Source organism: Lipophrys pholis (genome assembly GCF_963383615.2).
Source record: "Lipophrys pholis genome assembly, chromosome: 4".
NCBI lineage: Eukaryota > Metazoa > Chordata > Actinopteri > Blenniiformes > Blenniidae > Lipophrys > Lipophrys pholis.
This window is the reverse complement of record NC_137637.1, coordinates 18,195,847-18,222,410: the sequence shown is the minus strand read 5'-3', so window position 1 is coordinate 18,222,410 and position 26,564 is coordinate 18,195,847. Positions and strand designations below refer to the sequence as shown.

The following is a 26,564-nucleotide window of genomic DNA, read 5'->3' as shown; positions in this document are numbered from 1 at the left end:
TTAAGATGTTGGTTTTGAATGAGCTTTGTTTTCTTTTCCGAAATAAAAGTCAAGTAATTTGTTTTCTTATGTCAATGATTGCATAACATTGGGCTGAATACTTTTCTTTTCCTACTAATTTTCACTTCACTTCTTTGCTTTCTCTCACCACTTTCCTTGAGCCTGTCCTGTTGCAGGGTGTGTCAGGGCTTATCTGCTGACAATCCCTCCCTACCTGTTTTACAGGGTTGGCCACTCCTGTCATTCAGGCCCAGAGGCGTGTGGGCTGGGACGGAGGGGGCCAGCTTGACAGCAAAAGTGAGAGGACAGGTTCCTGCGGGTGAGGAAGATCCTCCCCCCTGCTCGGCCATAAAAGCAGGCAGAGTCGTCCAGTCAGACACTCAGAGGGACTCGGCTCTCCTTTTGAAGCTCACCTTCAGCTCTCTCCTGTTCTGCACACTCAACAATCCTCACCGCCACAAACAAAATGGAGAGAAAGGCAATGTCTGTGTCATACTCCGGCAGCCGCAGGTCTACTGGCCCAACATCCAGCTACGCCGTGAAGCGATCTGTCGGCTCCAGTGGTTTCGGTGCTGGTTTCGGTGCTGGTTTCAGCTCCGGTGCTGGCTACGGCTCTGGTTCCGTCTCTACCACTTACCGCCAGAGTGTTGGTAGTGGGTTCGGCGGTGGTTTTTCATCAGCCAGCCAAGGAGGCATGATGATGGGAGCACCCATCACAGCAGTCCAAGTCAACCAGAGCCTTCTGGCCCCTCTGAACCTGGAGATCGACCCATCCATCCAGGTCATCCGCACCCACGAGAAGGACCAGATCAAGACCCTCAACAACCGTTTCGCCTCATTCATTGACAAGGTTGGTTCCTGTGAGCTCTGCGTGACTCTCTGTCCAGTTTATTGCAGGCCTCTTTGTTATACGACACTAGCTGCACACACCTTCAGAAACTGTCATGAGTGTTCTCATCTGGGTTTGTGGTCGACAAAATCTACGTGTTGCTTTCGGGGAAAAAGCATTGCACAACACAGCAGTTTGCTTTGGAGTTAAATGAAAATGCTGATCAACGCCTACTGTATGAAGACACGTCTGTTTTATTGAGCTCAGCTGACACAGCAAAGCACTTGTGGCTCTTATCTCAGTGTGTTACACCAATTGAGAATAGAGAAGTTAAGCATGCAGCCAAACATAACAGCATCTTTACAGCACTCTCTCAGCTTGTATTTCACCCCAATATTAACCATACATGGCATTATTCCCACAGTGACTTTCAGATGCCTCACTTAGTAGACAGATGGAGTACAGGGAACTATCTGCTCTGTGCCCACACAGTCCAAAGTCTTACATTTGCACATTGCACCTATCACCTGGTGGTTAGAGGCAACATTGTGAAATACAGAGCTGTAAATCACCTTTTTTGGCTTGTAATTCTATAATTACAGTCTGCGCCAAACTATTCCGTGATTTCCTTTATGTGGAGCCTTATGTGGAGACTCTCAATACTATAACTTGGCACACAGACATACTCAACAAAGTACTCGTTTCATTATACTCCATTGCTTTGTCTCCTGTGGTTTATCTGCCACACCTAGTTTTTTTTTCTTTATGGCTGGAGAGACTGTGGCTTTCATAGCTCTAAAGAGCACACAGGATGAGTCATATCTAAATAGGAGACACAATAAATGAAAACGTTAACTCCACATCTGTATAGAGCAGGCTGTATAATCAAATTACAATGATATCTATTGTGCCATTAAAGGCAAAAAGGATGTATATTTCACATTTCAGTTTTACAACTGCTTTAGCATTTTGTCTGCGAAGAATTGATCATGAGTTGCATTTTTTTGTTCCTTGGGTGTGGCAGTTCAGAGAGATATGGAGCCATATACTCATCATGAAGCTAAGGTCGAGAGAAACCTAAAACCTGATAGCAGGAATGGCACACCCTTCAACTACTCTTTATATCAATTCTTCCCAGTTTCAAAAAGCTGATTTCTTTTTTTTAAAATAACACCTGAGATTAAGATGAGATCTTCCAAAATAAAAGGAAGTTTTATGGTCCATTTACTGAAGAACAACAACAAAAAAACAAACATTGTAAGTATACCATCTGACTCTTCTTTGACTTTGTTCCTCCTCAGGTTCGTTTCCTGGAGCAGCAGAACAAGATGCTGGAGACCAAATGGAATCTTCTGCAGGAACAGACCACCACCCGCTCCAACATCGACAGCATGTTCGAGGCTTACATCTCCAACCTCCGCAGACAGCTCGATGGGCTGGGTAATGAGAAGGTGAAGCTGGAGGGAGAGCTGAAGAACATGCAGGGCCTGGTGGAGGACTTCAAGATGAAGTAAGTCTTGTGGCACACAATGACTACTTTTAACAAATGCTGGAACATCTGTTGAGCATAATTTAAAAAAATAGAGCTGTGCTGATGTGTTGCTTGGGTTTTCAACAGATACGAAGATGAAATCAACAAGCGTGCAGGTGCCGAGAATGAGTTTGTGCTCCTGAAGAAGGTAAGACATTGCCAGAAAAGGCTCTTAAAAAAGATACCTGTATTTATTGTGGCAGGTTGTAACTTTTCTCAATGTTCCTTCCAGGATGTTGATGCTGCCTACATGAACAAGGTGGAGCTGGAGGCCAGGGTTGATGCGCTTCAGGATGAGATCAACTTCCTCAGGGCCATCTATGAGACTGTGAGTACACCGTTTAATGAGTGTACAGATTTTCTCAAATCATGAGAATAATGTGACTCAAACATGCATATCATCCAGACAATGTAGAATTCAGCTACCAAGCATGAATTGTAACCTGTTTAATATCAAACATTGGTTATGTAGGAGCTTCGTGAGCTGCAGGGCCAGATCAAAGATACTTCTGTCATCGTGGAGATGGACAACAGCCGTAACCTCGACATGGACTCCATCGTGGCTGAAGTGCGTGCTCAGTATGAAGACATTGCTGCCCGCAGCAAGGCCGAAGCAGAGGGCTGGTACAAACAGAAGGTGAGTACACCATGCTTCTCTGCACATCAGAAACACCTTTTCCAATCATGTTCTCAAAACACCATGTATTTTCCACGCAGTATGAGGAGATGCAGAGCTCTGCTGGACAGTACGGTGAAGACCTGCGCACTACCAAGGCTGAGATATCTGAGCTGAACCGTATGATTGCCCGTCTTCAGAATGAGATCGAGGCTGTTAAGGGACAGGTATATGTGAAAATCTCCTGACATGAAGCATATAACTGTTTGAAAGATGTTGAGATATTAAATCCTTCCTTATTCTCCACAGAGGGCCAACCTTGAATCCCAAATCGCAGAGGCCGAGGAGCGCGGTGAGATGGCAGTGAGGGACGCCAAGCTTCGCATCAAGGATCTGGAGGAGGCCCTGCAGAGAGCGAAGCAGGACATGGCCCGCCAGGTCCGCGAATACCAGGAGCTGATGAATGTCAAGCTGGCCCTGGACATTGAGATCGCCACCTACAGGAAACTGCTGGAAGGAGAAGAGTCCAGGTAAAAAAAGACTAAACACCCTGATGTCTTCATGCTGCAGTATTATTTGTCTGTAGTTTGAGCACTGATGTTTATCATTGCACATTTAGACTGGCCAGTGGAGGCGCCAACGCAACCATTCACGTGCAGCAGTCCAGTTGTAAGTTTTTACAATCGTCATCAAACACGATGCATTTAACCACGAGGGACTCAAAGACAAATGATAATCAATGTGTTTGTTTCTCAGCAGCGGGATTATCCAGCTCAGGTGGATACGGCTCCGGTGGATTCGGCTACGGTGGCGGCTTTTCTAGTGGTTCAATGACCAAGACTTCATTCTCAACATCCAGTTCCAGGAGAGGGTTTTAAGAAGGAGAGCCGTCCCTCTTTCCCTTCAGAAACTCTTGCATTTTGTCTGAATCTGATCCCTTTCATGGTGCTACACAAAACACTGTTCAAGAAGAGAGCTGAAAGTAATAATAAGACAAATGGAAATGTTTCTGTTTGTTCTGTGTAACAATTTATGAAGAGTTTCTGAAGGTAAGTGGCCTTAAACACATCAGGGCCAGGTCAGTTAGCGAGTCAAAATATATATATTTTCTCTGCACTGACATTCAACAATAAAAAATACAAAACAAAGGTTAAGACAGAGTGCTCAAACTTAACAGGGAACGTATTTGAAAGCCTGAGCTGTTGTTAACTTTTTTGCACTGTAGTCAGCAATTGAAGATGGTTTTGTTTGCATGGTCAGAATAATGCCACCCTGTGGAAGGCTGTGTTTTTACATTTGATTGCTGATGAGACTAAAAAAAGAGCAAGTCAGTGACCATATTGGATCACAGGAAATACAGACTATGGAGAAGTCTTTACATGTTTACAGTTGACATTTGAACTGATTGGCAATTGATTTGCTCTTTTGGATGTTCTGTTGAGTGCTTCCCTGTTTCGTTTAGCCTCCATTACCCTTGAAGCTGAAGCCAGATTTATTTTGACACATGAGAGTTGCAGCAGAGCACACAAAATAACTCTGAATAAAATGAACCTGAGAACCAAAATGATTGTGTCTCTGCCTCATTATTATTAGGTAAATGAAAAAAGTGAAGTCTTTGGAGGAATATTAACAGGAACATTTCCTGTCAGGCTTTCACATGGGGGCAGTGCTGTGCCACGATAGATACCCAGAGACATTCTCTTGCACCATGGTAGTGAATGTGACAGAAATGTGTTAATGATCAAAAGTAGATCATTAAAAAAAACAATATAAATCCTTTTTTGGACTACTTGTGTAACTTGTGTTTGGAAGGTTACTATCTCGGTTTGACACACCACATTCCCAGCATTGTGAGCTTGGCAGGGCTTATTTACACGGCAGCGGAGACTTACATCAGGACAAGCACAACGGCACAGGCATGCTTAACAAAGCTTCTGCAACCTGACTGCAAGTGTCTTTCATTAATTTGGATGCTAGAAGTCTTGACAGAAAAAGGGAGAATCATCTTAAGTGAGCATTTTGCTCAAAATAAAACCCCTGTTGGTCAGGTGAGGTATGACAGTAGTCATTTTTGTAATCAAAAAGCTCTCAAAGACAAATTAGGAGGAGTTTGTTAAGCCACATGTTAAGGAAATATAAGTCAAATTGTTAGACCTGTTTTATCCACGGAATCATGTCTGTGGGTCACTCTAACTGTAAATGACCCACAAGGAGAAGAATTAAACCCAATGAACTGAACAAACAAGGTCTGATCATTCAGCTAAACTATGACAACTCCAGATTGTACTTTGACTTGTTGTGTTAATAAGGTATGGCATAATAATAATAATCGTAAGTGAGCTTTACAAATTTAATAATAGATAGTTTGTATTGGCAGATGAAGAGGAAACTCCCTTTGTTCATTTTTGCCTGTGGCACAAAGTGCTGGCACAGTTCATACATTTAATAGGTATCTTGCTGACAGCGGGATTAAAGAGAGACAACCTCATGACAACAGCCACATTCCAAATGTTAAACTCATAATCATTCATGTTTTCTTCACACCAGTGGCGCTACTACTACTACTACTATTCAAACTATTACAGCGGATGCATCTCTTTGCCCTGAGGATGTCAGATGGAAATACCTCACCCTGTGGTTGTAAATGTGGCATTTGTTTTGCAGACAAGCAAGTCTCGACTGAAACACCACCCTATTATCAGTTGTACAAATCCAACACCTGTCTGCTCAGTCATCTTCTCCCCACTGAAACACAATGTCTGCCAGTGTGTAGCAGAACAACGAGCAGTAAATGTCACTGAGGACAATTAAGACACCTCTGACACAGGATGGTAGGCAGTAATGAAGATGTATCCACCACTGAGTGGGATTACATCTGTAATGTTCAGCTTGACAGCCCACCAGGGGCTCAAAGAATGGAAAAGAACTGGTTATTACATTCTTCAGAGAGATCGTACAGGTTGTGAGCGGTCTGTCTTTGAAGAGCACCAATGCCTCTATTGTTCTACAATTGTTCTTGCATGTGAGCATCACCAGACATTAAGCAAGTAAAACGCCTCTTTTATTCAAAACAACCACCTCACAAGCATAAGGAGCTACATTTATATATGATACAAAACTTTAAACTTTGTTATTATCAAAGTATCATATAGAAATAACAAAGATAAAAATTACCAAACCCATAGTAATGCACTAATAACTGATTACAAATCTCACAAAAGTGTATTTGCTGGCGCTTTTTATTCTCAACAGTAGCTATGAAGCTATTTGCAGGCCCCAATAAATATTAGTCTACCTTCATAAAACATGTTGGTAGTTTATGTCAAACTGACCAGAATAAGATAAAAGCACAACCATTTGATTTGTAACTTCCCATGTAACTTCAAGTGACCCCGATGAAAGAAATATTAACATTAGCCGAACACACTCAGTGCAAACAGCTCAGCTCACGAGTCATAATAACAGTACAGTAATAAAACTGTGCGTTCTTTATTGAGACATTCATAAGTGTTATGGCAGATGGATGAAATCAAACTAAGTTTTATCCACTAAGTTTTCAACAAATAATTGAAAATTGTATCAATCAAATATCAACATCAGTAACTTGCACAACACAGGTTATGAATATTGAACATATCCCTGCAGTTTATGGTTTAAAAGGTTATTTAGAGTTTAAAAGAAACTAACTGCAATGCGAGGAGCAGCAAAAACTCACCACAGACAACACAATCCCCAAAAATCCATCATTATTTTGCTCTGTAATGAAACACATTCAAATATTATTACCTCTGTCACATTCAGAGTGTTATTCGGGGCATTCGTTTAAATTTCACATATTGAAAGCAGCTTTCTTTGACAGTTGATGAGCACCTCTGAAATTACGTATAGCTTTCATTACCACAAGCAAATGTTTAATAATGACAAGGTCACTAAAATCAAAGTACCAATTGTTGGCACATACCATATAACTTGCAAAAGTTCAGATAAATCACAATAATTACGTGTCACTTGTGACACATGTAATTATGTACTTAGAAATTTAAAAAAAAATGCTGAAAAAGGACATCGTTTTACCACGAGGACAAAAGACAACTCCCTTCTGCTAACAGGAGGCTACTCCTTCAATGGAGAATAACCTTTGTTTTGATTTTCCTCCTGTGTGAGCAAGCATATTAATGAGCCATTGATTCCCCAACACTCCTGAGAAATTCTCAGGAGTGATTGAAAAGATTGACCTCAGTCTTAACCTGAGCTTGGCACCACAATCAATATACATTACACCTTCCACAAACCCCAACACCTCAGTCAATACGAATGAACAGAAGCAGCCACCGCTGGAAGCAGTGATGTGCGAGGTGCTGCATGTGATGTTGTACGGGTCAAATTACTTAGTGTCTCTGTCAGGTGGTAATGGAGGGGGAGTATTTTGTGTGTGTGTCATATACAGTGTCTGCTCTGGGGCCTTTTTGCTGTTTTTCGTTGAGGAAAGGTCACAATTAAAGTCAAAGCTTCCAAATTTGGACACAACTTTTGCATTACTTTGCTCCTTCTGTTATCATGTTGGATTTTTTTTTTATTGTGAAAAACATCAAATTGTGCTTGATTGGGAGTGTTCCGTTAAAGATGTGCATGTTTAACATTGTGTGGAAACTTAATATTGTCCACACGTGCAGTGAAAGCTGATCTACCAATGAGACCTACTGGGGATTTAGTCCATGAGACAGAAGATCACACACACTAACCATTCCGTGCATTTGCTTTCATGTATATGTAATATTAGGTGTGTGTACCACACCATGTGCAATGAGATATACTATGTCAGGAAATACTTGTGTTGTTTATTATTGTGTCAGTTTTTCATGTGTATGGACAAAGTGGTGCAAATCAGCCGAGCCTTTCGTAGAGATGCTGCTTTAACTGTGGTCAGACAAATTCAGCTGGCCAGTCTTTGTTTGGATATTTTATTATAAGATATTTTCGGTGTTGTTATTCAAACTTGGACTTTGTAGTCATTTATCTCTAAGATTTCTAAAAAATGTTGCCAAAGTCAGAAATAAAAAATTTTTTAATATAATTTTTGATAGCTTTTTCCACCAACACGTCAACGTCCACATTTTTGTGCTGGATGGGGCTCAACGCTCCAACCAGTCACTCCATCGTGAACTCAAGCAAACCAACACATGTGTGATAATGTTTCTTGTATAAACAGTGTGTAAAACAAACTAATTTAAATACTCCTGTTTGCGTGTCATGTAACTTGTTGAAAACACACCCAAACTGGAAGAACAAGTGCAGTGTGCAGTTTAGCTAAATTAGAGCCAAAGTAGAAGTAGTGATAATAAATGTAGGTTTTCTGTGTTTACACCCAGAGTTGTATGAATATGAAACCTGTAGCTCCTGAGACATATGTCAAGCCATTGCTCAATGCCAATATAGGGATTTTGCTGTTCCAATAGATAGGTAATCAAACATTAAATTATTCAGCATAATTGCTACAACTTACCACACCGAGAGTGCTCTATACAAGTGTTGAGTGTTGATAGTCACAGGAGAGGAAGATGTGGGCATTGACTCTTTCATATATCTTCTTAACTGTTGGTGATTTCTCAAATGACAAAAAACCACTGGATTAACTCCAGCATGGGCCACGCCACGCCACGCCACGCCACGCCACGCCATCTGATAGATTCTTCAGAAAATGTTGATGTCTGAACCCTGCAGTCTGGGGAATAGATGTCTTAACTGAGCTGGAGCTAACGAATTAGCTGAAGCAAAAACATTTGGAGTTGGTACCCCGGAGCCTGACCTCTGAAAAACTACCGTGTGAACCATCCAACAATCTCTCTCTACCTCTCTCTCTCTTTCTACCTCTACCTCGCTACCTCTATCTACCTCTCAGCCTCTCTACCTCTCTCTCGTCCCCTCCAAAAACCTCTCTTACAGCCTCTCTCAACCTTTCTCTCTCCAGGGTCTGTATCCCTACCCTCTATCTGAACCAGGGTCTGTATCCCTACCCTCTATCTGAACCAGGGCCTGTATCCCTACCCTCTATCTGAACCAGGGTCTGTATCCCTATCCTCTATCTGAACCAGGGCCTGTATCCCTACCCTCTATCTGAAGCAGGGTCTGCATCCCTACCCTGATCTGTCTGTCTGTCCCATCCTTTTCTCTCCTTTATCCTCACCCCAATTGGAATAGCAGAAAGCCGCCACCTCTGACTCTGGTTCTGCAAAGGTTTCTTCCTGTTATAGGGAGTTTTTCCTTTCCACTGTCGCTCATTTGAATTTGTCTCTTAAAAAACAAATAGAAATGACTGTGTTGTATTTGATGCTATATAAATAAAGTTGAATTGAATGTAAACTATTGCTTTTACCAAACTCCACTCATTACAAAAGCATTCAGTTTTCACACATGTCAAGAATGTCTTCTGTCACAATTATTTAGTTCTCGTATGATTGTGAAGAATCTATTCAGGTGGTACAGGAAAGTGGTACAGGTCAGGTAATACAGCTAATATGACATTTTGGACTAGATTCAAATTCTTGGATTCGCTCATATGAATTGAATATTACAGAGTTGCAAGAACTCTTTTAAACAAACTGAAATCAGTCTAATATCTTGCTAGTATATTATGATGAACTTCCTGAATCAGACTTTGTTTCTGGTACACAGACTTGAGCGAATAACCACAATTTTCTACAACATTATTCTGAGAAATAACTGAGAACATGGTTAAAAAGCCAAAATGCTTTTCAGAACGATCGTCTTTATTCTATCCAACTATTTTCTTCTTTATAGCAGGGTAAATAGAATAGAAATAGACAGCTTCAAAAACTCACATTCACACCTAGGAGCAATTTAGGATCACCAATGATGCTCAAATATATGAGATTGGACTGCGGCAGAAAACTGGAATACCCGAAGAATAAACAAACGTGGAAACTCCACACAGCATGCCCTGTCTTAAACCAAGGACCTTCTTGCTACAACACCACGTTACAGCTTGTCTTCAATCATATCTTATTTTGTAAATTAACTATATCTGGCCATCAGATGGGTCTAAATCAGCATATATGCAGTCTTCATTGTTTGTGTATTGTTTATTTGCATTATGTACAGTCCACTGCAGCTCATTGTGCACACAGATTGACCTTCACAAGGCAAACAATGCTGTCGATGTAAATCCGAATTTGCTTGTTAGTCATTATTCACTCATCGCATTTAATTAGTGCTAAATCATGCAATCAGTGACTCTGATTGTTTTGGTATTATGCTGTGTAACGCTTACAGTGAAGATTAAAGGTCGCATATTTGTCCCATCAGCACTGACAAAACAAAATCAAAACGAATTGCAAGGGGACCACAGCTATTATTCCTGGGAATTTTCAGCATCCCGAAGTAACTTAGTGAACACAATTGTTATTTCAATGTACCAAAAGCAAGGAAATATTTCAAATCTAGAAAGAAACAAATGCAAGAATGTCACATGGGAAATCTAAATTGAGTTGAGAGGAAGGCGTGATTAAATTGAAATTGATTTTTTGCTTCTAAATCTGTGACCTTAGGCATGTTATTCTGCTGTGTAGTTACAACAAGATGAGGTACGTGTGTAATGCCACAGTATATTTGCCCATGTTGTCCACAGCAGCTGATAAACGGGCAGCCTGGTGTGAGTGCTGCTGCAGCACGCCCTCCGGCTGATGTGTTGTAGCTCTTGTTCAGTGTTCAGACACTTCAGCACTTAAACAGGGGGACGATTTATAGTGATGTCAGCTGTGCTCCTGCAGCTTTGCCTTCACAAGAAATTTTTTTTTTTTTTTTTGAGGGACGCTGTTGTTATAGATATCCTTTGTTTCAAGTCAAGTTTGATAGATTTGCGCCACATTTGCATTTAAAACAATAAAATTAATCCCACCAACATGTTTTTGTTTTTTGTAATGGACATTTAAACAGTGGCAATCAATTCACACCACTTTCCATTCAGCTCTGTTTTGTTGCATGCTGAAAAAGGCTTACTCATTGCTTTATTGAGGCTTACCACAGAGCGTGCATTAAAGTAACTCAGTGAGTGTTTGCTTATGTGGCCTATAGAAATATTTCTTTTCTCCGCAGGCAATGCCTGGGTCCTTGGTGACAAGACGCTGCTGTGTTTGAGCGATGGTGCTGTGAGGCGGGACGGACTGACATGCGGAGACAGATTGCCTGTGCCAGGATGCCTACACCAACCTATTCAGCCGGCGGGAAATGATAGATGCCCGGACTAATTTTAAACTCTGTGAGCTAAATTTTTCTTACCGGATGCAGTGATGGGTAACTGGAGCACAGCTGGAGGGTCTTGATAAGACCTGCACTCACCTGCCTTTAATGCCCTTTCAACTGCAACACACTGAAGAAATGTGTAATAATGATCGATTGGTCGGCGAGTAAAGACTTGTTGGGGGCTGGATGGGTAGTTGTACACATCACCCGAGTTGTCCAGAAGTCAAGTTTTAACCTATATCAAAATTAATTACCGTTCTACTGTGTCCGTCTGTGCTGGGCTTGCATGTCTGCTGTGCATGGGATTTCTTTAGTACGCCAGTTTCCTGCCACTGTCTAGGGACATAATATTAGAGGGTTATTGGTGACTAAAAATAGCCCCTGGCTGGGAATGTGAGTTTGTGGTTGTCTGCTGCTTTGTGTCTGACCTGTGGAGGATACACCGTGCTTTCACTCATAAATCTCTACGATAGAGTACAGACCCCAAAGAGATTATGAGTGAATGGATGGATGGTTAAATAAATTCCTTCTTTTAATGCTCTTTTGAATTGTTTATCTGCAATACTTGAATTAATGAATTTTGTTGGATCCGTTTTAACCACATAAATTTACTGGGTTTTTTAAAACAGAAATTCTAATACAATATTGAAAAATTAATGGATTTTTCGACAGTTGGATTTGTGAATGGCCGCATTGTATCATTATTTACTCTAGACCAGGGAGGGTAGTGTCACACCTTTGTGTGTGTGTGTGTGTGTGTGTGTGTGTGTGTGTGTGTGTTTGGGGGGGGGGGGGGGGGGGGGGGGGGGGGATTGTAGAAGTAGTTTATGACCAACAGAAATGACTTTGTGCTTTAGTGACATTTTTTCTCGGATCAAAAACATCAATTGAAAACTGCACATTCTCTCTGATTTCAATTACCCTGTCTTCTGTTTTTTTTTTTAATGCACTGTTGTAAATATAAATGTATGACTGTACAGTGTCCTCGAGTGCCGAAAAAGGTACCTTCAAATAAAATTCATTACACTTATTACAAAAGATTTTTCTATATAAATGAACACAGAGTTTAGAATAAAAGACTGAAACACATTAAAGCGGGGTTATTTCAATCGTCTACACAGTGAAGGAGACAAGGACAGGAAGTGAAGACACCTGAAAGGAGATGTGACTTGTCAGGCGCAAAGCATAAACTAACCTCATACAGCTCATCTTAAAATTCATGCTTTCCAACAATGTGGTTTTATTCAAGAGGAAAATAAATCGGTTTTCAGAAAGTAACGTGTGTAGTTATGTGCAAGTTCAAAAGAAATTTTACATGAACTTTGTAAAACAACCCACAGATTATTTCTACTTCTGAAGATGATGTACTTATTTTCTAGAAAAGTTTACTTTTGCGTGTATTGCTATCAGCATCAGATTTCACTTCCATCAAGGATTTCCCAATACAAGTTTGTGTAGGAAAAAAGTTTTCAAAAGCAGTATCGACGTGATGGGCCTCGGGGCCTTGTGGAAAGTGGCTAAATGGGCTCATTTTCAGACAGATCAATGGGCTTACTGCTGCTGATTGGTGTCTTTGACTTTGCAATCTATTGCATGAAAATCTCTATTAGGACCTAAAGCAATAGTGGTAACAGCCTGTGCATAAGAATTGGACTTAGATGAAAGTAGTCAAGGAATGTATGCACTTCAAGCTTTTTGTCGGCTTTTAGTAGCTTTGCAAAATTGGGCACAAGAACTTACAAAAAGCAAAAGACTATAGGGACAAAAACAACAAACAGATAAATACACAACACAGTTTTGAATTGTAATTTTTTTTATTATTTGAGGTTTTATTTCTGGTACATTGGTACATATTCTGAGTTTGTCAATACTGTGAAACAACAGAAATAGTGAAGGTTAAGTAAAGTTTTTTACTGAGCAAAACCCTGAGCGCTACTCTCTGTGGCTGCTACCGATGGATCATTCTGTCAAAATTCCCCCAAGGGGGTTAATACAGTTGTTGAGATAAGAAAATAAAAATAAAAACCAAAGAAAACAGACGAGAACAAAATGCAATCAAATTATTTTTGTTGTACACTTTATTTGGTTGTCCTGAACACCTTATTTTCTGAAGGTATAATAATGTTTAAGATGCTTACTATTGTTGAGTCAAGTGATTTCACAGTGGAAGCATCTTGCGATTACTTTTTTTTTTAAATACTTAAACTTGTTACAATAGCATCTAGTGGTAAATGGGGATTTAGCCAATTCAACATTCAATGTGAAGCACTCAGGATCCTGTTAAATAGTTGTAGGAAGGGGTTACATTCAGATATGCCACTATTATCAATCCTCATTCCTGCTGGGGATTTCTTTCTTGGTTAAAATTAGTTACCCCCAGACTGGATTTTTAAAAAAATGATTCAATATAAGAAAAAGAGTCACAAACACAGTCTTTAGAACTGGAAATAAGGATTTTTGTGCATTTTGTGTGTTAATTACAATCACGATCATTCAGAGTTGCCGTTATTATTATTATTTTTTCAATTGATTCAGACCTTTGCATTATAGTTAAACTGTACAAAACCTTGTTGAAACCAAAGTCCTCAGTGTAGTTTATTGTGGTGATGGGGGATTCGCCCCACAGTGTGTGAGCAAAAACAGTCCCCACTGTTCATTGATTCACCCTGGTGATCAAGCTCTGCACTGCTCCTACCGTGTGTCTGATAACCACAGCTCAGCCTCCTGGCTAACCCACCCGCCAACAGCTGACGGGGAGTTTAAAAGAGACAAACGAGCGGTGACCTTATCAGGTAATTGATGTCCCATAGTGGATGTTGGGGAATGTTCCTGGGTTTTCATTTTCCCATCTGGCCACAGCAGAGCTGTTTTATGGCAGTGTATTGGAAAACCAATACATTAACACACCAATACACCAATAGCATTCATAATATTTTGGCGGAGCCGCTTCCTCCTTGGTTTATCCGTGACATCAGTCACACGTCAATGACGAGGTAGTCGATGTAGGAAAATATCCGAATTGGTACCACATACGATTGAGGCTTTGGCCATGGAATGGCGCTTTCAACAAACCACAAAACAGGTCGGACGTGGGTCACTTGTGAGTAAAAAAATCGGAATTAGGTCGCCTTTCCCTGCAGTGTGAACGAGGCCTTAGTATGCGCTGGTTTTCATAAGAACTCAGAGTATCAAAGTCTGTGTTCTTAAAGATGAGCTACTACAGTGGCTTGCAAAAATATTTATACCCCTTGACACTTTTTTCAGTTTTTCATGCGTAAACAAATTTGAAAAACATAATTTTCCTTTCACTTCAAAGTTAATCGGCAGGTTGTGTTGGTTTATCACATAAAATCCCAATAAAACACATTTACTTTTGTGTTTGGAATGTGACAAAACATGGAAAAGTTCAAAAGGTATGAATACTTTTGCAGTCCACTGTATAATCAATGCAAAACCAATAGAAACAAAGTTTTCAATATATTCTGTTTTTAGTGTCGGGTTCTATGTCATCTGCAAAAAGGATGAGAGTCACCCTAAAGGAGGACTTAAACAGTTGAAATTGAGTGATTGCTTTCTTTCTGTTCAAACAGAGAGACTCACACATGACTGATGGACTGAATGCAGCAACAAGACAAATTGTGATGGCCTAAATAACAAATTGTTTGTATAGTGAATAAGAGTGCCTGTTGCCTTGCGGTTTTATGTTTTATAGGGAGATTTTTTGGGTTTTCCTGCATTCAAAAATGCAATCATGCTATACATAGTCGCAGAGTGTATATTTGCACGTACTGAGCAAAATCAGCAGCATGTCAATTAGGATTAGGATGTCAATACATTTCATCAAATCAGATCAAATGGCTGTAATTGAGCTGCAGTATATTTAAATGCAAAGTGCTCAGGCAACTGGACAAAACATCTCACATTACCAGGACCATCTGGTATGGAGTATGGTAATCAATACGGAAATACAGAAGAAAGATTTTGTTTATGATAAGGTTTGGCAACAAAGTCTGGTTCCGTTCAGCCAAATTAGTTTTACCGTGTCATTGATGGATATTTGTCTTTGGGAAATGTAGTTGGTATTGTTTTGGTGACAGATGAATCTCCAACTTAAGTCATTTCCTCTTCTGCATTCTGAATATTACTATGAAAAATCTGCTGCAGTTTTCAATGTCTGCATTTTTTTTCTGTGTTTGCTTTTTAGGGATCTCAAGGGATCAATTCACCCACCTCTGGTAGCCCTATATGATCACATGAGCAGAAAATGGGGGAAAGCCCCTACAGGTTCCAAGTCCATCACAGAAACCAGAGTACTAAACAGTAGGACAAAGTAATGCCAAGTGCAGGACAGGCTTTGGCCAACAGTGGGAGGGGTCAATCATCAGGCACGCATCGCACAACCCCTAACCCACTGGAAGTGTGGCAAGCACAGCAAGACAACTGCATGTACCAGGTGAAAAACCATTTGTCCCCACAGGAGCACCCAAAGGGCAGCAAAGACTGCAGTGTGACTGACAAGTGGGAAAAGTAATAAGCACAACAATCTACCTGTGTGTCCTCTTAGAAATCCCTGAACGTGTCATTGCTCTGAGTGCCCAGCCAGAGCAGCCCTGACACCCTCTATCCTGGATGGCCTTGTTATGTGTGGCACTTGTGAATGCAGGAAAAAATTCTGGAAAACTTTGCCCTCAGTTAGCACTGTCTGCTTTTTGAGGACGGATCTTACCGGAGAAAATGAGAAAAACGACATCACATTGTGTGGTGCGAGTGGGGTTATGCACGACTAATAGGTTGTCAGTGTCGATCATATCAGCCCTGCTCCTGACCCTGGGTCAAACTCGAAAGCTTTACACAAAATATTGTCACCAAAGCTTTCACTGCAAGCTTTTAAGATTTACTCCGCTGCTGTCTGTAAGAAGCATTCTGGTTTTAACAATCTAAATTGAAAACTGCTGGAGGGGAAAATGATAGTGTGTCACAGGTGGGGAGGTGCCAGCGATGTAGGCGACCGTAAAGAGGCAGTGACAGGCCGATGTGTTGGAACCCATGAAGGAGAAATGATTGCCACGGTTAGGAGGAGACACACAAGGGGGGGGGGGGGGGGCACACAGCCTAAAACTTAACTATTCATGCTGATAAGACTTTTCGATAAGCTGATGCAGTTTCAGGAACAGACGATGCAGATGGACTATAAGGTTGTTTCGTGGTCATTGGTTCAAGTGAATGCCTTTAAGACCATGAAGAATGAGTAATCAAAGAGTGACAAAGGTAGGAGTTAAAGGAGTGCAGGGAATTCTTAGAAACCGTCAGGTGACTCGCTGTGTTATATAGGTAGGAGGACACCTAGTGGACAGGTGTTATATAACCCAGCAGCCAATTACAACACTTCTACTGCAGCAAATTCCATCCATTCGTTCCTGTTCTGTACTGCTTTATCCGACGAAAGCTCGCATCAATTCACTTCATATGCATGTTTTTAAACTCTGGAAGAAGACCTGGGAGAGACCTGGGTGGAATGCAAAATTGGATCCCTGCATGATAAGCTCAAAGCTTTTTTGGGTGTCCATTTTTCACAGTATTCACATATTCACTTTCAGCGGGTTATGGGTTGTGCGATGCTTGCACAAGTCTTAATCCCTGATGTATGTGTGAAATTGTGGTAATAAATGATTAAATAAATAAATAAATAAACTTCACATAAACTTTCTTTCTTTTTTGCTATGAGGAGAAAATGCTAACCACAGTTTCAGTCTTATTACAACACTGCTAATGGTGGACGGATGTTTCTTTTGTCTGGAAAGACATATTTGTGAATTAATGATTTATAAATGAAGCTCCTTCTACAATGACTTCTAGTCAGTTCAGTTAATGTGATCATTGTCAAAGAAAACCGACTGAGACTAAACACAATAAATATTGCATAGTGATGTTTAATTCTCGCTAAATATTGCATGAAGAACATAATTCTTTTTTGTCCGGCCTGCTTCTTCATGTCTACTACTACAAACAACACTCACATAATGCATGTATTCATTCAACTTTGTCTTGTAGTCATTACGAGAATTAGACAGTATATCAATATGTTTAAATTAAAGGGTTCTCAGTAAATTGTTCAACCATAGTTCAGATTATTTTGGCACTCCTTTCTTGGCTTTAGGGCTCACTGTGTGCATCCTGTCCTGGGAGTACACTGACCATCGGTGTTGGAGGGGATAGGCCAGAGTCTTCGATGATCCCAATGAGCTGAAACTGATTGAAGTGGGTAGAGAAGATGTGGAGGTTGTTTTAAGGGAAAAGGGGAATTCAGTGTTAAATTTTACACGTTACATTGATTTATTCTTCAACAGGGATGGGAATCAAAAACCGGATCTTGTTGAGAACCGGTTCTGACCGTTTCAATTCCTTGGAATCGTTTGCCAAATTTGCCAAACGATTCCCTCATTGACTGCAGTGGGCATGATTGATGTCGCCACACACCTTTGCAATAGCCGACGCAAGCTACACAACAGGAGAATTGAAAATGGAATCGGAATCCTAAAAACCTTATCAATTCCGATCCTTCATGTTCAACGATTAGATAAGTTTGAGCGATTTAACTGGCGTGTACCCATAGTACAACAAGGAAGAACAAAAGATTCAAGGGAACACATATCAATTATATATATTTTAATTTCACATGAAGTAGCGATGGTTATTTATGAAGGCGGTGCAGCTTGTGCCATTGATCAGAGGACGACAATCATGAATCTCTGTGACAAACCTTTGGTACCAGTAGTTCCAAATACTCTCATTAGAAGCTTGTTGATAAGACAAAAAAGATGAAGAAACAAAACAGAAAAAAAAGCATCACTGGAACAAAATAGTGTTGTCTCAGACGAGTTTTTCAGATCCACTGAGCTGCAGCGACCTGAGAGAACTGAAGGCTGCTCTGTGATCGGCTACAAATATAGAAAATCCATTTGTTCTCTGCCAACCACAGAACATCAGTCATACAGACATCCCAGTCTACCAGGAGTTCACAAGCCTCTGGCCAACTTTCACGGGGAGGTCTCGGATCAACGAAAGGTGTAAAAATAATTGCCCTTTTCTCCCCACTTGCTCTGTGCGCGCAGGCTTATGAGTGTGTGTATGAACTTGACCGTGGCCGTGAGTTGTTTTTGAAAATTTTAAAAAACTGAAAAAGTTGTTCAACAAGAAAATAATTTCACCTGAAGGGCAGCAGCTGGGTTAACTGTAGCAGCGGAATGGCCTCACTGCCCAGCAACTTTCTCTTCATTTCAAACCAAACCTTGTGGAGGCAACTTATATGGAGAAACGGCTCGTATATCAAATTATACCAGTACACAACATCGGGGAGCACTTAGATTACATCCCAAGTTTTACACAGGTTCTTCTTGCGTATTCATCGATTACTCCACCTTGCTGATGTATAATGACAGATGATTTGACTCACTTTATTCGCAATCTCAGGATTTCACCTTCACCACAATCTTTCTGATTGATAACGAATGTGTATTTCTTCATGGGTGAGTTCATTTTCATTAGCCTGAAAGCCGATACTGCATTCCAGAGGATGTGGGTCTGAAGGTCGGAGAAATCTGAATTGAACTATATTCACTTGCTCAGGTTGGGTGAACATGCTAAATGCACGCTGACACTCTCAGAGCATTCACGAGAATATTTTTGAAAGTGGCGGTGATATCTGAACTCCAGGGTCGGCCAAAAACTCAATGGAAGCAAGGTTTTTGTTCCCGTTCACTATCCGCTGTCGAACCTAATTATCCCGGCCAGGCAGGGTAAAGGTAATTTTTGCCCTGACTGATTTAGATTAATGCTGCTCTCCTTGCACGCCAGCTGCACACACTGGACTGCTGCTCGCCTGAATCCACCTCCTGCCACTTCGCATTGTACTGACAGCCGGAGAGCTCCCTCAATATTCAACAAATGGCAGCGTGACCAGGGGCTCATCTCTGAGGCTTATTAACAGGGGCAACACAGAGCACCCAAAGAATACAGTGCGTCTGATAAATAACCTTTAACTGAAAAAGACATCATTTTAATTGCCAGAGGATCGCTGTCCTTGACAAAAGGCCTCCTGCGGAATACAAATATCATGACATACTTCACAGTATCCCCGGCAAGCTGCTGTGATTTCAGAGCAATATTTATCATAGACAGGGAAGCTGTGGTTATATCTACTTGAAATCAAGTTACTGATATTGCTGACTCTATAAGATTTTGAGGATTAATTTGACATTTGAGGAAAAATGAGGAAAGTTTCTCTCTATGTATTGATTCAATGCACAGGCAATATCATTCATATGAACTGAATTCTTTTTCTTTTATATAAAGAGATAAAATCGGGGTGCAATCGTTAGATTTAATGTTACTACAGAAGGAAACCAGATGATCCTGCTGATAACCACCTGGGTAGTTTTGTTCTGAGGTGCTAAAATGATAAATTGACGTTACTTATAAAGCACAGTTTTAGCACTTCATTGAGCTTTATATGATCCATTACGTTCTACACACATTCTCATGCACACATTGTTAGTGATGCTGTCACACTTTTACACCACTGAACAACTTGGGGTTCAACGTCTTCCATGGAAAACTACCACATGTGGAGTACTGAACTACCAAGACAACCCACTTTACAACTGAGCACTACGGTTCAGTTGGTGGAAATCAAGCCACAGCTGAACTTGCATTTACTTAAACTTCCTTTTCAAATCAGTTTTGAGTCTGATTTCATATTTATTTCTGGCGCTCCATAAAAATGTATTAATGTGCTCAATTGGCGATACACACTGTTATGTTGACATAAGGTGAAATTGAAATTATTTCTTTCAGATCAACTGTTTTAGCTGTTCAGTCTACCATTTAATTAAATTTTATTTTCCCTTTCCTTCGATGAGAGATACCTTATTTAAATTCCATCAGACTGCACAATCCTACACCCTATGATCCCTTCTTCCACTCGTAATGGCCTTGTCTCCAGGCGGCTCAGCCTCCATTAGTGACACTGATTAACCCCGCGGTGACTGCCTGTTCCCGGCTTGATGGAGGAGGGCAGGCGATAGATCTGAGAACAGGCCAGCCAAGGAGAGAGGTACCTTGACTGGTCTTGTTAAAATGTATGAGGTTTATCACCTCTCGCTGAGGCTACTTCATCTGCTGGTTGAAACCAAGATGTACGGGAAAGCAACTGAATGAGATCTGATATTGGATTTTCACCAAGGAGCTCACTGGTTCGCCAATTAGATGTAATTTGAATGGGGGGCCTCTAATTTGTTCCCTCTGCAGCTGGAAGCAAGCACAAGTTGAACAGAAAATACAAAGAAGGTTGGGCTCTGGGGAAAGAGAAGCAGTCATTTTGATGGCTCTCCTTCAGAAAACATTCATGAGCGTGTGTATGCTTTTCATGCACAGGAAGATGAGAGTGCATTTGCTTTTATCTTGTTCCCACTAAGGCAAATATACTGATATAAATAACTTGAAATTCTGCCGTAGGCTTCTTTATTGCTGTCACAAGAATGCAAAATATAATTATAGGGATTACATTCATGTTTTGATAAAAACAGATGTGTTACTGGATTGTTTTGTTGGTTTTGGTGAATCATTTCCAGTGAGGGCTGCTGATAACATGCATGTGAAGTTAACTGGTGACTCTAAATTGTCCATTGCTATGAATGCATCTTTCACACTGCAACTCTGAGTTGGCTAAAGCAGTATAAAAAATGAATAGTATTTCCAGTGGGAACCATCATGTTTTGTATTGAAGCTCCAACCATGTGTGTGATTTTAGCAGTCTTACACTGACTGCACCATGTTGCTCTCTGAATTGGAGTTGATAACAACTATGTATTACTGTACACACGAATAACAGTGTTATCTTGTATATCATGTGTGCACCCTAGTGATGCCTTCAAGAAATGAATATACAAGGTGAACTGAAAATCAAGCAATAGTTTTGGAATAGGGGTCTGCTGTTTTTACCACTTTCAACCAAATTAAAATTCATCTGAAGCTGCAGAACCTTTTACCATAAAAAGCAATGATAACATAGCCTATAACGTTATTTATACAGTTTGGTTATATGTACAGAAACTGTATCTTACATTGCAAGTTTCATAACTATATTTATGATGGTAGACAATTTTTGTTTCTTTCTTTCGCCTTTGAAGCTATTTTCACTGATTTTAACCTTCTTTTGTGCCAAATTTAAGTTAAGTTGTTTTAGCCCTTATTTTTTTCTAGTTGTAGCCAATTTAACTCTTTGACTTATTTTTTAGCTGATATTAGCTTTTTCTTGTCTTTTTACTTTTTATTTTCTTGCTGTTACAATCTTTTTGATGGTTTTAAACTTGTTTTTAATATTTTTTTTTAAATTTCTTGCAATTCTAACCAAATCCTATGTTTTTCCTTGTACCATTAAAAAAAAAAAAAAGCTTTTAAAAGCTTTCACCCCTGAAAGCTTTTGACATATGGTTAAATCTGCCAAACGTTAGTTCACAAAAATGTGACAAATACAAAAAGTAGAGAACGAGACTAATACTCTGGTGAGAAGGAACTGAAACTGAAACACAAGGCTTACTACCTTTGAACTGAGGCTTTAAAACATGACTGGGTTAACAAAACCTCACAATACCTCACAGCTTATAAAAACAAATACAGTCTGGGGAGTCCTCTCCCACTGGTTTGCATTTTATAGCTTTTTGTTTGATGTCATTATCTTAAAAAAGTGAAGTGGTTGCTTTTTACATTTAGAAACGACTGCCTTGATCGAGGAGAGCAATTTATATCTCCCAAAAAGATTGAATTAGGTTGATCATTGAATTTGAACTTGTAAAGACTCTTTCAGTGAGAAGTCAGCGGTACACTCCTCAATTCTCAACAAAAACAGGATCCTCGGAGAGTGATCTGTCAATGTGATAATTTACATTTAGTACATTTATTCCAACTATTAAGAGAATGTTGCATTATTACACTTTTTTTTTAAATTCAGGTCAATTGAAGAAGAGTATATTTTATAGCTTGTTGTATAAAGATTCTTGTACACAGAGGTCAGAAGTCATGGTACCTGCTGCTTGGTAATACGTGAAATGGATTAGATAATTTATTTCATATGGTAAATGTGTTATATAGCAGAAGCAAGCATTCAGGATTTGCACAAATGCTACTGAATGACATGGCTGACATTACGACTCTGACCTCATATTTTATTTAAATTGGAAATGACACATCCAAGAAATCGGAAATTAAAGCAAAACTAATTTGTACAGCAAAATTAGTTTGTCCCCCGTTGTGTGGGTGACTCCTGCGCTTTTGGAAAACTATGTCATGAGACATTCAAAAGGAAGCTGTAATGAAAAAGTGGGAATTGTATCAGACAGAACAACACACCAGCAGGTACAGGGCAGCAGCATTGTCCTTTTTCATGCATCGTACAAATATCAAATTATTTTCTAATTTCACAGTTTGTGGAGGAGGGTTGAGCGTACAATAATTAAACAGTAAAAGGTGTTTCTACAGATATTATGTCTCTTTCACAAAGTTATTAAACAACAAGGGACTGTCATGGTCTCTAATACTGAAAGTAACCGTGGTACAGGTAACAAAAAACAAGAGAAGACAGTGATCTTGTGGCTTGGATCATTTGAATTAAAAACTTTGATGGTGTCATAATGTAAACTTTCCTTCTTATTCACTGAAACACTGCATGCTTGAAATACTCCAGTTGTGTGTCATTGATAAAGACAATGGCAGCAAGAGTGACCTGTTCGCTTGGGCTCAATCGGACATTACCGACAGTGTGAAATCCATCTACCGCCTGCTTCAGGTGATTGTTTTGCTCTCACATACGTCTCCTGTGGGGGATGTCTCAATAAGTTCAAGGTTGCGGCATAGGTGGACGCAGCACAGGCTTCTGCTTTCATCCGTCTTCGTCTTTCTTCACTCTCAAGGTTAAGTGGAGCAGGAATTTTGCATGACTCACCGAGGGTGACAGCCACAGCAGGTACTGTCTCCCCACTCTCATAAACATTAGACATGCTTGATGAAAAAAGGGATGATATGCCTGTCTGACAGCGCTCGTTCTACACCTGCAAATGACAGAGTTCGGATAAGACAGTGCATGTAGAGGTCACAGAGATCACTCAGGTAAGAGACCTTTAAAACTCTTCGGTCGTTCATTTCCATCAAAACTGTTGGACTCTTTAAAATCGAACACATTGGCCAGAATAAAGTAGTCCTCATGAGGGAGGGGTCAAGCGGGTAACACAATCTGAAAGTGGTTTAGTTGTTGCCATTTTATTGTATTTTTTTGTTGTTGTTGTATTTTTTATCGGTTTTTTTTTACTCATCACACCTCATGTTCATTATGTGTATTCATGTGAAGCATGTTGGTTCAGCTGTGGTTGTTTTTGAAGTGCTCTAGAAATAAAGTTGAGTTGAGTTGAGTTGAGAACATTCCAACTGGCCAAACTCGTTTTTCCAAACTATAGTAAATCATCCTTCAGGCTGGTACACTTCAATATTGAAATGTTATGAATTATTTTACCCCATTCATATTAACAAATTGTTTCCATGTGGCTAAACACACATGTGTTATAAGATTATAGTTTCTTTCATTATCTATTTATTTATTTGTTCAGAATGGTTTTTTCTTCCTTTCTCAACTTCTCATTTAAAAGACATGATACCTTGAGATAAGATGTTTTGATGTATAAAGAAAATCTAATTGAATTGCTTGTTCTCATTGTATGTTCCAGCTTTGCCATTTTTTTTAAAGGGAAACATCTCATGCTGGCCTGTGTTCGGTGTAGTATATTTGTCTTGTATTTTCTGAGATGCACTCACAGGAATTACATGCGGGGGAATTGAGAGGTGGAAGGTGTTGAAGCTCTCGAGAACTAGCCTGACTTTATTTTTATTTTTTTTATCTCAAATGAGCAGATCAGAGGACTGCTGATGGATTGCTGACTGTGTGTGAGAGATTTCAAATGTGCAGGGTGTATGCTTGGTAACGTGCTGTGGATGAGCACTTAACAAAAGAAAATCAGTCTGGTCTTTATGAGCAGGTTTTGGGTAATAATATTTAATTGACTCATAAATCTTTTTCAAAGCTCAGATTTTTTTTTAGCTTTTACAGATCTACTTTATACTAATGTAACATCTAATAACAATTACGGTACCTTTCTGCAAACTCAAGACTACGTGTGTGTGCGTGTGTGTGTGTGTGTGTGTGTGTGTGTGTGTGTGTGTGTGTGTGTGTGTGTGTGTGTGTGTGTGTGTGTGTGTGTGTCTTAATTTATTCTTCAGGTCTGGTGTTTTTCTTTTTGTGTTTTCTTGAATCTGCAGTTTACCTTTACTATGTTTTCTTTGTTTCTTTTTTTTGACTCAGCACTGTCTCCAGGATGTGAGTAGTCAATGAAACACAGCACCACAATGTGTATTAGCTATGAAATAGCAACACAAAACACAAAATCGAGTTTGGTGAAAGCTATCCAGTGGCACTGGATAATAGAAGACAAAAAAACAACAACCTGTAAGCAATACCAGGGGAAGATCCAAAGAACTTTATGGTGGAGTTCGGGAGTACCAGGGATTGAATTTGGCAGGTTACCAAAGATTCATAAAAAATGAAGGCTGCCATGTGGGTCCTTTCTTCAGAATTTGCAGAATAATTTGATTCTTTCTCTTTGTAAAGGGGGCGCACACGTCCTCTTAGTGTCATTGTTCACTTCCACATGTGGCCTTTCAGGGAATTACTGAGATTATTATTTCACAGTAATGGCAACGTTTCTTTTTCTATAGTGACGTATCTTATTATGCAACATTTGTTTTTCTTTTTCTTTCTTTCTTTCTTTCTTACTTTCTTTCCCAGACAATAAATCATACAGAAACATCCTCAAGGACATGGTAGGTTCCTCCTCAAATGACAAAAGTGTATTTTTTTTCTTGTATTCTCCTACGACAGCTAATTAAAATGTTTTTTTTTTAAAAGAAACAAGTTGAGTTTAAAGCTAGAGATTTATTGGAGATAAACTTTACATGAAAACTAATTAAAATTATAGAATAAACTATATTACAGGCACAGCACCATTGGGCCTATATATAATACCAACCACCTTACTTACACCTTTCTGTATTTTATATATTGCCTTGGTATAAAATGTGTTACTTGCCATGTGAACTGGTATGCTGTTTGTTAACCTCCTGCTTAGTTGAATGCATTTCACCTTGAACATATGAGAGCTGTCCGCTCTACTTTACGTGTGTTTTAAAATAAGATTATTTATTGTATTTTGTTTGAGCTACTGGTGAATTAGCGGCAATCGCACACTATACACAATATTTGTTCTCTCCAGTTTTCCCTCTCTCTTGCCTCCGTATTGCTGGGACTGAAGTGTATTGCTCCCTACAGTTTCAGAATTATTCATTTGCTGTTAGTTTCTCTTGTTAACAGTCAACACCTTTTTACATGAGAAGTTGTAACAATGCCTACAGATCGACCTGTGATTGAAGCCTTCATGTGAGAGAAGCAGAAACCTAAGAATTAGCTGTTTGGTATGCAGACAGACAGACTGTATTCCAATTGAAGTGTCACACTGTGATCCTCTGCGTCTAATCCGTGTTGTTCATGGTCACGACTGTGCAGGAATGTGCTTCTCATAGCAACCCAGTGATTAGGCTTTCTGAAACATCTTTGAATTGTATTCTTTGTCACGGTCTGACAAAGTCTCCAATTTAATCACACTTCGACTCAGGTCTGTGTTCTCACCTGTGGAATTCCTGAATGCTATCAGTACAGCACGGCTCCCACAACATGTCCGGAGACAATGAGCTACATCGGCAGGCGGAGCGCAGTCAGATTGTTAGTCATCTAACTGTCATTAATACCTTCATTTAATTTACTGGTTGTGTATTCATGCAGAGTATTGTCCCAGTGTGTATCATATTAACTGTAAAAACACAGTAGAACCAGATGTATTGCTTATTTAAACATATTCTAATGATAGCTGCTTTTTTTAATTTCAGAAAGTCAACAACTTTGCAAACTCTGCTCATGACCAGATGCTCTTTTTTTGTTCTTATGTTACACTTGAATTATATATAACTCCCTATTAATTACAAAACCTCAGTTCAAGTTTGGGGTTAGCAGCACCATTAAAGAGCCACAGTTGTTTAATTATGTATTTATTGTATCATAAAAGCAAAACCCATCGAAATGGTGTTTGTCATGATCATAAGATAAACTTCAGGTGGAACAACACTCATGGAGGAGAGTTGATTAAAGCTTGATTAAAGGTTTCAAGTGACTGAGC

General features: G+C 39.8%; 1 protein-coding gene across 1 annotated transcript; it reads left to right on the top strand.

The window, feature by feature from the left end:
• Positions 1-225: 225 nt before the first annotated feature.
• Positions 226-5,212, top strand: LOC308108233 (keratin, type II cytoskeletal 8-like). Its single transcript, XM_080461036.1, has 9 exons — positions 226-850; positions 2,131-2,339; positions 2,448-2,508; positions 2,593-2,688; positions 2,833-2,997; positions 3,078-3,203; positions 3,286-3,506; positions 3,596-3,645; positions 3,733-5,212. Exons 1-9 carry the CDS (start codon positions 467-469, stop codon positions 3,852-3,854), a joined length of 1,434 nt encoding a protein of 477 aa, XP_080317162.1. The 5' UTR covers positions 226-466; the 3' UTR covers positions 3,855-5,212.
• The last annotated feature ends 21,352 nt before the right edge of the window (positions 5,213-26,564 follow it).